The following is a 16,811-nucleotide window of genomic DNA, read 5'->3' on the forward strand; positions in this document are numbered from 1 at the left end:
AGAGAAGAACATAGAGATTTGCTGTGAAAATGTAATGGAATTAGTAAGTTTTCATATCATACTCAACAAGAATTTCTCCTGAGATTGCCATGTTTGGTATAAAGCCAGAACCTAAATGAAAATGAATTCAAAACTAAACACACACAAAAAGAAAGGGTGAGAGAACTAATAGAGATCTGAAGATAAATAGTTCTGGCAGGTGATACAGTAAAGTGACAGATTTTAGACCAATAGTTTTGACAAGTCAGAAGAGCACTGTGTTGGGACGCACTGACTCAAGATGCAGGACAAGAGCCAAGGAAGACACATTAATAGAGGAAGTAGAAAAGGCAAAAGCTTTCTTACTCATTGGTTCCCCCCAGTGAACTCTTGTTCTTGACATCATCACTGACTCTTCTTTTCCCCTTCAGCTTTGGGGAAGATCAAAAGTCACTATTCCCAGGTGGTATGCCCAGAGGAGATGGAAGTACCAAAATGTTCACAAAGGAGGATGGCAGTCAGCATTAGGTTGTCATTCCCAGGCACCAAAATTCTCCAATTCCAATGCCACTGTAACATCATATTCAGATGTCACTAAAGCATAATTGTGCCTGGCTATCTCCCTTTCTCAACCTGCTTTACTGCTAAAGTGAGATCAACTTTTGCTTCCACCCATCTCCCCCACTCAGGTGTCCTAACACTAACCAGCCACAGATTTTGGGGAAGAGCCTATGATCCTGTAATAGACATTTGGACAGTAACATTAACACAACTGGCATGGACAGCCAGCCAGTCAGCTTGGAACCAACACAACTAGTTTAGTAGTAGCAGAAAGTAGGAGAAAAGTAGCAGGAGAAGCAGAAGCCCATAGTCTCACATGTCTTTAAACAATGAGGTGGGGAACGCTGTGTGCCAAGAGTAGGACAAGACAGCTAAGGAATAAGGCTGAGAAGACTGGATAAAGACAGGTGAGAAAATGCCCCCTTTCAAAATAGTGCTTTGCTTTTCAAGAGCCTCAGCTAAATCTGCGTGCAGCTCCTTGATCTCTGCAGTGTTCCATGTTTCCAAGGCACAAGGAAATTTGCTCCAGCTCCAAGTAACTACACATTCAACACAAATGGGTGCACTGTCTCCCCACTCTGGGGAGCTCCTTGGAGTTAATCCTCACAGCTAAAAAGGAAAGTCCTAATAACAAATCAGACTTTTATCTAACCTTGGCTATTATTGGGGTATCCCACCAAAACTGCCAAATTCCTTTTTAAGGGCAAATCAGCAGGCCCTGCCCTGTTGTATGTTGGTTAGTCTCACCTGCCAATCTGAGCCAAGAGGAACTACACTGATTATAGGTGGCTTAAATGCAGACTCCTTGTTAATGTATGGGATCCTAGAAAGACTCCATATGGCCAAGGCATGAGTACACTCCCGCTGGCAGCAATCACTATTCCTGCTCCTTAAGACAGACATGCAGCAAAATGGTATCACTTCCTAGGTGAGTACTAGAAAGAGGGAGCTATTTTGGGGTGCCATGTGTGTTTTCTTGCCTTTTTTTTCTGCAAGTGGGAAAAAAACATAAGGAACACAGACTAGCCAGAGAACCCAGGTCCCGGTAGTACACAATATAACAACATCCCTCTATGCGGATCGCTGGAGACAAGCTCCACCCAAAAGTACACAGACTCCCTTTGGGGTGGATAGCAGGATGTGCTTCTGCTTTTTGCAAAAATATATACAGACATGCAGCTTTCAAGCTGCTTCTCCCTTTGAGAAGCCCTGAAGTTTGGTCTCCAAGTGAATCAATTAACAAAAGAAATGTGAATACCACCAGTCTTGTTTTCAAAGCTCATTTACCATTTTGCTCTGTCCACTAAGAGCTCCTGGCAGCAGAAAGCTCTATCACTGGAAAGCTGTCACATGAGATGCCTGCATGATGCTTTGGCTGCCAGAGCTGAACAGAATAGGCCATATGGAGTTGGCCCCATTCAACAAGCAAGGTTTTACAGCTATGCGTTTTTTCTTTCCTTTTTTTTTTTTTAAACTAGGCACACACAAACCTGTCTTCAGCTGCTAACCTTAATATATTACTCATTCTTCCTTTCAAATAACGTCATGTTCAAAACCCCAGTGACTACAGAATATTTACTTGAGGCTGCTACTGCTGATTTCCCTAGAACTGTTTATTTTTCCATGCATGAGCTCATTGCATCACTCTGTGGTTTTCTTAAAGGTTGTCAGGGTAAGCTGGATACAGGCTGGAATCTCTTGCTAACTAAAACCAAATCAATAAGTAGCACATATAGATCTAGAGATAACCCAACTCTGGAAATGAGGAACAAACATGGATTCCTCAGTGGAGATAGGGTGCTCCCAAACAGGCGGCCACTAGATTTATTTTCTTGGAAGCAGGAAACATTATCAAGTGTTTCCCTAGATTAAGAACTGTAAAAGAATAATCATTTGGACTGTTTCAGGCTGGAATAAGTTGGGGGGAGGAGGTAGGAAAGTAGGAGGCCAAAACATTAAAAGTAGGGTGAAAAGACAGTTCCCACCCCTGCTGCTTAGAGAATGGCCACCGCAAAGGTCCCATCTGTATCAGCTCCTGCTCTGGCAGTGATAAAAATAAATGACACATCACAGAGGGCAGTGCTAAATAACAGACTTAGTTTGGGGTGCCCATGTGTGTGCACACATGGATGTGCCTGTTTGGGGAAGGTGAAAAAATCAATTCAAAACAAACATCAAAAAGTGTTTTTGTCATCTTGCCACAGCAAACAAGTATTGTGTTAATCTAGATATTTCACTTGCCCTGAGAAGAAAAAACTACTTTTGAGCTTTTAGGATTCATAAAGGCAAAAGACTTAATAGAAAAACAATACTTTTCTGCTACTCAACAGTCTGGATGTTAGAGCATGTTCATATTTTGGTTCCTGCCTCTGGCTGAGAAGATTTGAACATGCATCTCATCCTACCGAGAAAGAGATTTTAGTTGTCATTTCATTCTTTAAGGCAGGCTGGGATAACAGCACTAGCAATTCCTCCTAGCAATACTGTTTTACTTAGCATAGAAAAATTCACTGGCAAAACACTTCGAGACATACAGATTCTCAGTCAAGTGCTCTAATCACCAGGCTAGAGTCATTTTGCTTTTCCTGATCCCTAGTTTAATTAGTATTTACACATGCCAAGCAAAACTTAAATGTTCCAAAAGAGAGGACTGTTCCAGAAGAACCTCTTCTGTTTGTCAACGCTAAATGGAAGGTGGAACATTCAGACTTCAAAAGCAGGTCTTGCAGGATACAGGCTGTGTATGGTAACATGGGTGTCATGAGCTCTGAAATGCTCAGCTACCTGGTGGTTAGTTCTGAAGCCTGACAGTGACCAGAGACAATGATGGCAAATTACAAAGCCTATTTTTCTCCATATAGCAATTCTCAAATTCTCCCATGGTTGGTATAGTGATGGTGTTAGCTTTCCAAGATGTCCAATGCCAGTGCTGATTAGAAAGCCGCACACGTCCCCTGACAGCAGTATCCATTGGCCTTCTCCTACTGCAAAGGACAGGGCTATATAGCCACCGCAGAGAGGAGAGATATTAGGGTCAAGTGCTTCAGTATACAAACTCCACGGAATAGCGCAGGCTTTCAAGAACTCAAGGCTAATGAAAAACAACAGAAATAAGAGTTATGCTGGATATTACGAAAAAGAAAATCTTGAGATTGAGTTCAGACAGCAGAGCAGCTTCCTGTGGGAAGAAGTAAAATCTTTATTGCCTAAGGCATTTATGCTACACTAGAAAATGATGCTTTTCATATAGTGCAAATATTCACTAGCCCTAAGCCAGTAGATTAGATGACCTACTAGGTCTTTTCTCACCTCTAATTTCAGTGATCCCATTAAATTGCTCCAAGATGATGCAGGCTATATCTGCTTCAAGACAATAAGTGCAAGCTCAGAGAGACAATATAGCTGAGTGAACACCAAAACCAAAAATCCAATCTTGTGCTAGTAAAACTTACCTTAACCCCTTAAAAATAAGTGAAAAATCAGAAACGTGCTGAGCATTAATATTTCAAGCTGACAAGGGCCAAAAGGAATTAAAAACTTCCCCTAATTTTGCATGTCCATCTCATGACAGCTGTTTCATCATCTTCAGCCAAGACTTGAAGATATTTGAAGAACCTCATTCTAAATTATAATTATGCCCCCCAGCTCTTTGTTGTTCAATCCCACCTACCCTACATCGCCTTTTAACACATATGACAAGGGATGAAAGGAACGAAAGGTACCAAACAAGGGGACAAGACTTCACTGGTTTAAAGAAACAGAATAAAGTAGCCCACACCTAATACCAACTAAACCATAGCCCTGTTTTGATGAGGCAGCATTTCTTGATATCAATAATTCAGTGTAAAAGATGACTATGTATTTTTAAGGCCTAACATGGAAATCTGGGGCTAAAAATTGGCAACCCAGTCTCTTACATGAGATCCTACAGCAAATGAGTGTCTGTCAGGGCAATCAGTAAGGCTGAGTCAAATGAACCACACACCTCCTTTTAGCTTGCTGTAGAAACCACCTCTTACAGACCTCTTGAGTTTTCCAGAAAATAATTTATTTTTGATTTGTAGCATGAGCCCACAATAATCTTATTTGAATAACAGAAATGACATCTGAACTAACTGAAGAAAAAGTGGACAAAAGTAAACTACAAAAGAACTCTTCCGTGAGCAAAACTCTTGTTTACATCAGGCAGCTTCTTGAGTAAACACCTGAACAAACCAATTGCCTTTACAACATGAAAGCCAGCCTAATTTGGCTCTGTTGGGCCAAGAAAGGGTGGGAGATGGGCTCTCAAGTAAAAGACATTCTTGCTCCCAAGTCCCTTTGTAGCCTCCTAGGACCCAGATTTATTTTCATCATAGCTACTGGGTTTGCTGTGTTAGAAGGAAAGTTGGTCTCCAAGATCGGTAGGACCCATTACATAGGATTTTAATATTAAACTATCACCTTCAGTTGCACTATGAGCTGCTGGTTGTCCCAGCAGCTCACAGAAGAGAAGCTACATTTGCTCTCCCATGAAAGACATCCTTAAAGAACGCTGATACTCCTACCTCATCTGAAGTTTCTGGATGATTCCCACTGGCAGTCCCTACACAGACCACCCTCCTACAAAAACAGTCAGGAGGTATGGCACAGGAGACTTGCTAAAAGTGGGGTCTGAGCAATGATGGATGTTCTTCTGCTAAGAGCTCTTTTTTGCTCTGCAGCAAGAGGACCTCACCTAACATAGCACTGATTTCACCCTGCAGTTGCAGAGTGGCACAGGGAGGTTAAGGGAACTCCTGAGTGCCACGAATGCTCTCTGGCTAATCCAAAAATACCAGGTGATGAGGTACTTCAAGCTGTCCCAGTTTATCTGCTGCTCAACCTATCCTAACAAACAAAGAAGGGCTGGTTAAGGATGTGAGAGTTGGAGGTAGCCAGTGACCGTGAGATGGTTGAGTTCAGGATACTGCGTGACAGAAGCAGAGCAACAAGTCAGACTACGACCCTGGACTTCAAGAGGGCCAGCTTTGGCCGCTTCAAAGACTCACTTGGAGGAATTCCCTGGGCTAGAGCTATACAAGGCAGGGGGATCCAAGAAAGCTGGACATTATTCAAGGACCACTTACTCCAGGCTCAAGATCGGTGCATCCCCAGGAGGAAGAAGTCTGGCAGAGGAGCCAGGAGACCCACATGGATGACCAAAGAGCTCCTAGAGAAACTCAAATTGAAGAGGGAGGTTCACAGTACATAGGAAAAGGGACTGGCCACTTGGGAGGAATATAGGAATGTTGTCAGGGTATGCAGAGATGTGACGAGAAAGGCCAAGGCCCACTTGGAACTAAATCTGCTGAGGGATGTCAAAGATAACAAGGGCTTCTTTAAATACATCAGCAGCAAAAGGAAGACTGGGGATACAGTGGGCCCCCTGCTGAACAAGGAAGGGGCCCTGGCGATGCAGGATCCAGAGAAGGCAGAGTTACTGAATGCCTTCTTTGCCTTGGTCTTTACTGCTAAGGCTGGCCCTCAGGCATCTCAGCCCCCAGAGGAGAGAGGAAAAATCTGAGGAAAGGAGAACTTCCCCTTGGTTGAGGAGGATTGGGCCAGAGATCACCTAGGCACACTGGATCCTCACAAATCCATGGGCCCCAATGGGATGCACCTGCAAGTGGTGAAGGAGCTGGCGGATGTTCTTGCTGAGCCGCTCTCCATCACCTTTGAAAGGTCATGGAGGACAGGAGAGGTGCCCAAGGACTGGAGGGTAGCCAATGTCACTCCAGTCTTCAAAAGGGCAAGAAGGAGGACCTGGGAAACTATAGACTGGAAAGCTGATGGAGCAGTTCATCCTCCAGGTCATCTCCAGGCATGTAGAGGACAAGAAGGTTATCAGAAACAGTCAGCATGGATTCATAAAGGGAAGATCATGCTTGACCAACCTGAGAGCATTCTACGATGGTGTGACTGGCTGGGTCGATGAAGGGAGAGCAGCGGATGTTGTCTATCTCGACTTCTGTAAGGCATTTGACATTGTCTCCCATAGCATCCTCATAGACAAACTAAGGAAGTGTGGGTTGGATGAGTGGACAGTGAGATGGATAGAGAACTGGCTCAACCTGGTCTGTTTTTTGGAGTCTGGTTGGAGGCCTGTCACTAGTGGTGTTCCCCAGGGGTCTGTGCTGGGTCCAGTCCTGTTCAATATAGTCATCAATGACCTGGACAAAGGGATAGAGCGTAACCTCAGCAAGTTCGCTGATGATACCAAGCTGGGAGGAGCGGCTGATACACCAGAAGGCTGTGCTGCCATCCAACGCGACCTGCACAGGCTGGAGAGCTGGGCCAAGGGGAACCTAATGAAATTCAGCAAGAGCAAGTACAAGGTCCTGCACCTGGGAGGGAGCAAGCCTATGCACAGGTTGGGAGCTGAACTACTGGAAAGCATCTCTGTTCAGAAGAACCTGGGAGTGCTGGTGGACAACAAGCTGACCCTGAGCCAGCAATGTGCCCTTGTGGCCAAGAAGGCCAATGCTATCCTGGGGTACATTAAAAGGAGTGTGGCCAGCAGATAAAGGGAGATTATCCTCCCCCTCTACTCAGCCCTACACATTTGTACACATTTGGAGTACTGTGTCCGGTTCTGGGCTCCCCAGTTCAAGAAGGACAGGGAACTGCCTGAACAAGTCCAGCAGAGAGCTATGAAGATGAACAGGGGACTGAAGCATCTCTCTTATGAGGGAAGGCTGAAAGACTTGGGTTTGTTCAGCCTGGAAAAGAGAAGACTATGGGGGGATCTCATCAATACCTATAAATATCTAAAGGGTGGGTGTCAGGACGATGGGACTGGACTCTTTTCAGTAGTGCCCAACAACAGGACAAGGGGCAATGAGCACAAGTTGGAACACAGGAAGTTCCACTTAAATATGAGAAAAACACATCTTTACTATGAGGGTGCCAGAGCAGTGGAACAGGCTGCCCAGAAAGATTGTGTGGCCTCCTTCTCTGGAAATATTCAAAACCTGCCTGGATGCGGTCCTGCTCACCCTGCTCTAGGTGTGCCTGCTCAAGCAGGGGGGTTGGACAAGATAATCTCCAGAGGTCCCTTCCAACCCTTCCCATTCTCTGATTCTGTGATCTGTTCTGGAATTTATTCCCAACAGCTGTTCTAGGCACACATTTTTTCATAAAATATATGCAATAGCAGCTGCTCCTATTTAAATGTTAAAGTAAACCCATGGCTTAAGACAATTTTCTTCTTCTGTTATTCCCTTTACCTTCTTCCTTTCTTCCATTTCAGTTAAAATATATCAGATAGAAACCATTCTTACAGAGAATCCCTAACTTTCCTCTTCAGATTTTTCAAGTTTCTTGTGATTTCAGTGACCCCACACAGTTTCACCCTCATCTTTAATCTCAAGTTTTACCTCCTAACTTCATATCTTCCTGCTCCCCCTTTTCCCACTTATGTTCATGATCTTTTCTTTGCTGATTTTTATGCCTGGGTCTTCCCACAAAAATTACCTCAGCATTTACTTAGGCCCAAACACAAGTAACCTACTTTCAGTTGTGAAATAATCCAATCATTTCTCTATCAAAAAACATCCCCTGCAAAGAAGAGTCTTAAAGTTGCTAGAAAAGAAGCCCCTCTGTATTTTCACAACTGCTTAGACCAAAACCACAGCCCAGATCTCAGAGCCAAATGCATCAGTTTGTACATCCATGAAAGACTGCTAAACAGCAAACAGAATAAAGAAGACAGCTGGCTGGGATGAATTAACAGATGAAGAAATTAGAGGTCCCTCAGTTATGGTTTGGGAGAACAGAAACATCCCTCATCACACACAGACTGTGGCCTTCTGGACACAAAAAAGGACACTACCTAAAATTATTTTATAGCCTGCACTTCAAATCCTGCAACACTGAAAAGCAGCAGGATAGCTACAATGAAGAAAGAATGAAACAAGAACAGATGGTGAGGGACTGCAGCCTAGTTAAAAGAAACTTTTTTTTTTTTGAAGATTGAACATTACCTGAATTCCTTATACTGGAGCTGTTCAGTTTGGAATCTTTGATGACCAAGTGCTTAATCCAAAGTGTGGGTGCTGTGATTTCTGAAAGAGAAAAAAAACACAACTGCCTTAAACTACAGCAACTAGCGCACACACACGGTTGTTACTCATGGGGACAAGATGTTCGCTACAATCAAACCATAACCAATCCAACCAGTGATTGGCTCATCCCTTGGTGGGGTCTTCTACCTCTTATGAACCACTATTTGTAAGCCTTCCACAAGGTTACCTCATATTCCCATTCCAGAGAGTACCTTTCTGCTGACAAACATATTTTTCCTCCCTCCATCCCCACTTCTCAAATTCTCAAGACTAAAGACTTTCTCCTCAGGACTTAGAGATCTCAAAGGTTATGTTGTGTGCTAAAGTATATGTTGGTTTCCACTAAAGTATGTATGAAATTCAGATTTAAAAGTCAACCCAGACCTTAAATATTGCTTTAACAGCCTAAGAAGAGCTGACCACAGTCAGTTCCCTAAAACAAGCAACAACAAAATCAGAAATAAATAGGCAGTGAAATGAAGATATTTCTGGAAAGACTTGAAAGGAAGTCTGTTAGAAAAGCATGTCTGATGCACTACAATCAAGACATTGAAATATAAATTTGTGGGAAAACAGTGCTTAGAGCACCTCCTCTGAGGCGTTACGATCAACTTCAAAACCCAGCAGAACCTGCCCTAGGCCAAAGAAATGACACATGAGCAGCATTTCATTAGAACTGAGCAAAGCAGTACTTGATACTATGTGCTCCTGAAGTGACGTTTTCAGAACGGAGATTTTCTGAAAAATTTTCAGTTTCCACAAGAACATGCTTTAAATATTAGATCCTGAGTTTGTCTTAGGTTCCTCTGAGAAGTTTTTACATGAGTTTTCCTGCTCCCTTATTGACATTTACATGGATCTGCTCAGCAAGGGAGAAGCTTGCTGACTACTAGAGAAACTGATTATATTTTATAAAAGCACAAAGGAAAAATGAAAGGGAAATTTTCCTTTCTAAATGTTTTCAGCTACATTGTAGCCATTATTGTAATCATGGTCAGGGAATTTTTTCATATGGAAATATAGGTTGAATACTGATATTCCAACAGTATTAAATACTGCTTTAAAAAGATTGCCCTATCTGCAGGTTTCACTACACTATTTTATCATCACTCAGCCATAATGTGCTCCTATGAATACATACATATACCTATATACTTTGGGCCTTTTTGGGGGAGACCTACATCAAATTTAACACTGGGTGAGAGGTAGGAAAGGGAGAAGCACAAAGGCAGAAAAAGCCCATAAACCAAAGTGTTGGGTCCAGACTCCTAAATCAGGGATCAAATTTAGCTCTGGCTCTGCACTGTATGGACTGGGTACATCTACAGCTGAAAAGGGAGGGACAACCAAAGTCAGTAGGTGTCAAAGAAGGGGTCAGGGCCTTTAAAGACAATGATGCATAACTAAGTGAGGTTGAAAGGTGCAGAAAGAGAAGTTGTAGGAAAAAGAGAAAGGAAAAGAAAAGGAAATTAATCCTTTGGGATCTACCATAAAAATGTATTTTCCACCCAGTTATCCTGGACAATTTTTGGAATACAGGTAAGCAATGTAGACTCTTCTGAACAACACGTCTGTGGGAAGAATAGATTCCCACTGAGTTAAGAGGTGAAGTTTACCAAAAAGAGAAGATGTTTGAAGAAGTTATTTAGGAAATGCATACAACTTGCACATTGAAACTAAATATAGAGTGGACGCAAAGAAAGGAGAGCCTAGAAGTGCAGGAGGAAATAAAGATTTTTTTTTTTTTTAATCTAAAACTATAGCAAAGACCATTAACAAAAATACTCTTTTGCAGAGGAAAATCTTGTCCTAAGAGGAGATTCACTACAAACATCACCGAGATCTGCATTGTAATGAAGTGAAATAATTTATAAAAAAGATGGCTGCTTTATGATTCAAACCTTGGACAGGACAGTTTAAGTTATCTGATCTACATTATCTCTGGCACTGCTCTGTTATGCCCTCAGGGAAGACGATAGGGAGTGACAGGGGAACTTATGCCTGAAATTTGAATTTTCATTATCCTCTAATGTAGGTGAAAACATGAGAACAGTGAACCTTCATCTTGCAGGTGCTAAGGTCCAAGAGGTATCAACACAGTTCAGGGACAGCTGAGTGTATTTAATGGCCCTTGTGGATTGAAGACAGGCACACAAAAACAAAGCATGAAAAAATTTCCGTAGTTTTATTGTCCATTCATGTTATCAGCTCCGCTCTGGTTGCCTGACTTGGAATACACAGGTTTTCAGGAGCCCAGCCGATCTCAAACCCAGTGAAATTGAATGGGATTTGGTCTTTAACTGCTTTGAACATCTATGAAAGGTCCAGACCCGACAGGTGAGTGGATAACTGTTCTGCCCTTTTCTGTCATCTGACATTTGTGTCAGACACCAAGTGCAAGCCATTCCTCGGGAAGACCTAAGACACTGGGAGAGTATTCTAGTGAAGTATCATGACATGTTTGCTCAGCTGGAATCAAGGGATTGTTCAGGACGACATCCTGAGGTGTCTAGTCCAACCTTCTGCTCCAGGCAGGGTCAGCTGTAAGAACAGGCCAAGCTGCTCATGGTTTTATCCAACTGGCTCAGAAAGGAAGGACAGAATATACTCTCTCTGCACAATCTGTTCCATTGCCTCATTGTCCTCGTGATTACTAAGGTTTTCCTTACATCCAGTCCAAACATTTTGTTTCAGTTTACGACTGTTGCCTCTCATCATGCATTACTGTACTGGAAGGCTGCTAGTGGGTCACCTTTAAATCTTCTCCTCTCCAGGCTAAACGCTTCTTACACTCTTCTGGAGGCACCCACTTGAAGCCACTGTTGCAGACAGCATGCTCAAAGGTAGTGGATATAGAAACTTTTGGTCAGACCCAGACTGGATTTTCTTATGCTTATCACTACAACAACCACTGAAATGTATTTAGTCCTGTTTTACTAACAGGGATGACAAAAACACAGAGTGACAAACTTAGCAGAGGTTATTCATTGATGCATAGCTTGATTAACCTGCCTGTCATGCTCTCTTCTCCCAAGTCATAAGTGACACCGCTAACACAACAGGAAGCCATAGCATTAGTCATTTTCTCTAGGAGATAAGGTCGCGCATAATATATCGCAAGATTTGTGAGAGGCAGTTTTTCATCATACAGTCCAAGCCCATTTATCAGTCTTGATTTCACCTACAAATCAAAGCAAAAGTTTTTGGTTGAAAATGTTTTTCATAGAAGATAGGACAAATTTTTTTGCAGACTGCCTGTTACCAGAAGGACCAGAAAAGGTCTGTTGACAACACTATTTCTCAAGAACTCTGCCCAGTTCTATTTACATGACCAAAATGCTGAATTTCTCCTAGAAGGAGCTTCTGAACAGGCTGTATTAACCAGATCAGCTTACTTCTGCATTTTACAAATGTATTCTTTCCTTTGAATATCTATGGGCACCCTCTCAGGGTAAAATTTGAAGGCTAGAAGCATGCTGCAATTACAAACAGCAATTTAATACAACATCAGTTTGCTGCCAGGAGGAACTTTCTTTTGATATAAACAAGAGATAGTCAGCATGGCTTCAGTCTCCTCAGTTTGAGTATGCTTTTTGCTCTGAGGGCTTTGCTTTGTTTCTTAAAGTTCACAAGAAGATTCTTACAAACCTACGATCTCTAAACAGAAGTGACAGGACTACAGCATCTTGCCATTAAATAAGCTTATTTTAGCAACAAAAAAAGGCCACCCCATCACCTGTTTTTACAAGAAGGCAGGAGTTAAACAGCACCGCCTTCTCTTAATCAGTAGCCTCCATTTCTTCCCTTGTTTCAGTTTTAAAAGAAAAGTGTCAAGTACAGCAGTTCAGTATGAAAATGCATAGGCTTTCCCTCACTGCCTTAAGGTCCACAGATTCAGGTGGGTGACAGAGTGGTTCTGACTTCAGTCTATAGCTTGACTATAATGGTTGTGGGTTTAAATCTGTAGAAGACATGCACTACTTCTAAGCAATACCCAAGAGCTAAGCAGCTGCCAATAGGCCCATTCACTACATAAGGACCACTATCCCCACTGGTATTTATGGTTATATGTAAAAGGCTCAAACCCTCTGATGACAGCCATTTTATCCTTGTTTCGAGCTTCCAATGGGCTAAAGTTCGATGTTCCCTCTCCAAAATAATACAATCACAAGATTAGCCCATTCAAGAAGGAAACTGCCTTGGCAGGCCATGAATTAGGTGGGCCCAGGACACTAACTTCATTTGCTTAAATAGTAAGTGTATCAATGAAAGTAGTTGCTAAATAATCCTCCCAGCTATTTTCTTCCAAGTCAACATACACAAGCTGTGGTTTAGCACTACTTTCCCTTTCATGAAGCTGTAATGGGTTGCAGAGGTCATGAAACTCCCAGCATTGGTATCACAAGGGTAGAGAGAGTGAGGGGGTAAGAACAGTCTAAAGGGAGTTGCTATTCCTGACTCAATGCACATTTTTTTCACCATGACACTTTTTCCTCCAAGATTACCCCAGGAATCTGGTCAACAGGTGTTGTTGGATTCCAGGGAAGAAGGGAGGATGTAAAAGGATTAGGGAAAATGCCTGAGGTCCCAAGGGCACTGTGAAGTTTGGATAACTTATGAGATTCACTGGCTTTTCTGTTTTGCAGGATAAAGAAAGTGTTTGAGCCATAAATCCTAGGGAAGAGAGAGAGGGAAGTAGCTTTTTTGTTCGTTTGGGTTTGGGGGTTTTTTTGTTTTTCTTTTTTTAAGGGGTGCTCTTACCTTCTCCATCGAAAATAGGCTGCGTTTCCATGGTAGGTGTTGGCTTCGAACCGTCATCTGAATTGAGGGTTAAAAAGAATCGAAAAGAAACTACCATTATTGAGGTAAATACTATCTACTCTCCAGTACTGTTGAATGATTGGGATTTGTACATGGCCCGGCCAAGTCCAGAAGAGAAAGAAGACAGACAGAACTAAAAAAAATTATTCAGAGTTTATGCTAACAGCAATAACATTTTACATAGCAAGCATGTGTCAAGCACTACCCCTAGACTTAAAAGAAGCCTCCCTCCCTCCCCTCATCCTCCCCAGGCCACTGGTGTGCATCGCCTGCTAGTCTCCCCTTGTTGCAATTATCAGGCAATCACCTTCTTAGTTTCAGGTGGCTGTATAGCCCACCCACGACATTTCCTGACACAGCAGAGGTCTGGAGATTGCTGTCCCACTGTGTCTTTCTCCTTATTCTTTTTGTTCAAAAGAAAAACTCCTCTTCCAAAACTTACCTGTGCAGAACCTGGCACCAGCATTCACTGCAGAGCTGTTAGAAAGGGATGGTCAATAGCAAGTATTTTTTCTTACAATGTCTGCATCATGGTAGTCTCTAATTGCAGTGCTGTGGCCATGTCTTCTAATTGCAAAATTGTGGAAAAATAACTTCTTTTAGATTAGGTTTTCCATAAAAAAGAGCGCTCCATGACCACAAGTCTTCCATAGTTAAAAGCTTCAGTGAAAAAAGATTCCACAGGAAATATACATCTCAAAATTTAGAGATAGACCACAGGGAAAAATGCTGAGTTTACACTCTGTTTGGCTTAGTACGCCTACCCATCATATACATCTACAGACCCAGCTCAGACTCAGGCTGAGTCTAATCTCCTCAGTGCTCAAAGGAACCTGAATTTCAAGCTCCAGCTTGGAGTATTTTTACACAGCACTAGGACAGTGGCATAGCATTAACTGAGGCAAAACCTTTGACTGTGGGCAAGCTAAGATGGAACAAACTACAGAGGAAAGTCTTTTGTTACATTGGAAGACAAGAATTTAAAACATTGTTGGGATGTAAACAAAGATGAGGTTAGCCCAGAATTGCTTTTTTAATTCCCCTTTTTGGAATACAGTGCCTTTAAAAAACTTAAAATTTGTAACATCTATTTTTGCATATATTATCAGCAAAGATGACACTACGTATCAGCAAAGTTGGCAGTAACCTAAAATGGAAAGTTGCACAGCAAAAAAAAAAGTTGGAGGGAGAAGTCTATTCCAGAAAAGCCAGGCTTGCCACCATCTCCACAACTTTATCAGATGCACAGGGCAGAAGCCATCTGGAGGAAAGGTGCATGGGACAGCCCCTCCAAGAAGCAGCAGTAACTGTCCTCGGCCTTCCCTTATATTGGTTCCAGTTACAAAAGTAAGAGGCCATTGGAAGTGGAAAGGAAGAAACAGAACACAGGCTTGTAAACTATTTTTCCACCGATACCTGTATTTGCAGTTTTATAAAGTGAGCAAAAGCCTGAACACCTCTTCCACAGATTGCTAATTTTATGGATTTCCACAGAAAGTGATCTAATTCACAGAAAGAAAAAGCATGCTGGTAATTTCATTTCAACCTCAGAGATCCACTGACGTAAATGAGGTTTACAGAACCAAGCATGAGATCCTGACATCATTTCCCCTCTTGATCAATGTATTTGTTTTTATGCTTAATTATAAGCATGGCAAAAAAATATTTGGAAGAAAAAATACTTACCATTCCTCAGCCAACCCTTGTTCTGAGTTTTCCTGTTATTGGATATTACCAGTAATATGAATGAGCGGTATTGTTCTTTAAAAGTTTGAGCAACTGATTTCTTGGAAAAATTTCCCAAATTTGGCTTAATTTACAAGAAGGAAGAATTTGCCCTTTGAAGAAATCTTTAGATAAAAGTGGTCGATCTTCAGTTTTTTGTCAAGATAGTCTGCTTTGCTTCTACAAGATCCCAGAAGCCACAGCAATGACATTTTATTTATTTAGTATGACACTTCATACTAATGAAGACGTAAGCAGTATTTAATCAGCGTGATTAGCTTTACAGATCGAGAAACCAACCCAGAAGTGCAAGAGATAGTCGTAAGACAACTGGAAAAGTGAATATCTTAAGTTACATGAAATAGCAAGAGACCTGGCATAAAAAGTTACCAGCATGATAATAAGTTTATTCCTATTGTTCCCGTGAATGCTTCTGCACCAAGCAATTACAGAATTGCCTTTCAGATTTAAAGTGGCATCCCAGAAGCCAACAATGAAGAAAAATTAGAAGTGGATCTGAGCCGCAACACTTTTTACCCAAACCATTATGAGAACTTTGGAAGAAGTTGCTTCAGGTTCAGGGGGTTTCTTTTAGCCTCGTGTGTGTGAAGAACAGAGACAGTAGCAATTACAATTTGTGAAATACATTCTTAAAGAAAGAGAACTTTGTAGCAGGTTTAGTATAAAGTTAGCCATTAAGCTACTGAGGGGTATTAAACAGTGACAGAAAAAAATGCAGCACATAAACAAAAATACTAAACAAACCTTTGAACTGTGTTTAACTTTTAAGACCATCTCAGTAAAATGGCTGCAAACTACACAATCGTTTCCTCACTGAGTTACTAAGCCCAAAGTGTCACTAAGTCCACATCGCAGGAGCGCCCAGTACAGTGTTAGGGGTTCTGCAAATAGAGGGAAGAATTACTCAAGTTTTCTTGGTTTTGGGCAAGTATAGTTCTTTCACCACACGTACAAGAAAAAAAGGCAATAGACAAGAGCCTTGTAATTACATTCGCCATATTTCAAAAATCAAAAGCAGGGAATATCTGATTTTTTTAAAGATCATGAAAGAGTCACAAAAAAAAATAAAAAATTGCACTTTATTAAGAATCCCATGCTCACTTCCCAGATGCCAACTTTTCTCTGAAACTACCAAAATCTAGTTCTTAAACTAGAGAATTTGAAATTAGCTATGGCAAAAAGTTTCACTGCCATTTCCTTTGGGCAGAAGAACAACCCTAATACTTGCCTACTCTCATTTGATTTTTCCTCTCGCTCAATACACTGTTTCCCACTGAGCATTTGTTCCCTCTGTTTGCTACTGGTAAATGAAGAATAAGTTTATTTTACATACCTGATAGTTTTGAACAAACATTTTTGTATTCCTTAAAGAAGCATTTTCACATAGAACAGAAAAACCAAGCTATTTCTGAGACCTGGGGTCTCCTGTGATATTATACAAGACAAAGGATATTGTTACTTTCTGGCCAAAGGTCATGAAATATGTTCATTAAAAATGATTTATTCCTTTCTTTAAAATGCTATGAAATTCTACACTTTCAAAAAAGGTGTGTAACTGCAATAGTTCCTCACGTAGAGCATGTCACAACCAGAGGGATCAGAGAGGTCAAGCAAGTCTTT

The 16,811-nt window shown here is 41.6% G+C and overlaps 1 protein-coding gene across 6 annotated transcripts in view; it reads right to left on the reverse strand.

The window, feature by feature from the left end:
* The window catches only part of SMOC1 (SPARC related modular calcium binding 1), a 135,250-nt gene that overhangs the window by 38,310 nt on the left and 80,129 nt on the right, over nucleotides 1-16,811 (reverse strand). For 5 of the 6 annotated variants that reach the window (XM_075105779.1, XM_075105778.1, XM_075105776.1 and 2 more), the window contains 2 exons: nucleotides 13,386-13,475; nucleotides 8,544-8,624 (listed from right to left, as the gene is read on the reverse strand). In XM_075105779.1, coding sequence (XP_074961880.1) covers nucleotides 8,544-8,624; nucleotides 13,386-13,475 — 171 coding nt within the window. The remainder of the gene's footprint in view (nucleotides 1-8,543; nucleotides 8,625-13,385; nucleotides 13,476-16,811) is intronic. The other variant, XM_075105777.1, reaches the window with a different exon arrangement.

This window comes from Phalacrocorax aristotelis, chromosome 10 (genome assembly GCF_949628215.1).
Source record: "Phalacrocorax aristotelis chromosome 10, bGulAri2.1, whole genome shotgun sequence".
NCBI classification, from domain to species: domain Eukaryota; kingdom Metazoa; phylum Chordata; class Aves; order Suliformes; family Phalacrocoracidae; genus Phalacrocorax; species Phalacrocorax aristotelis.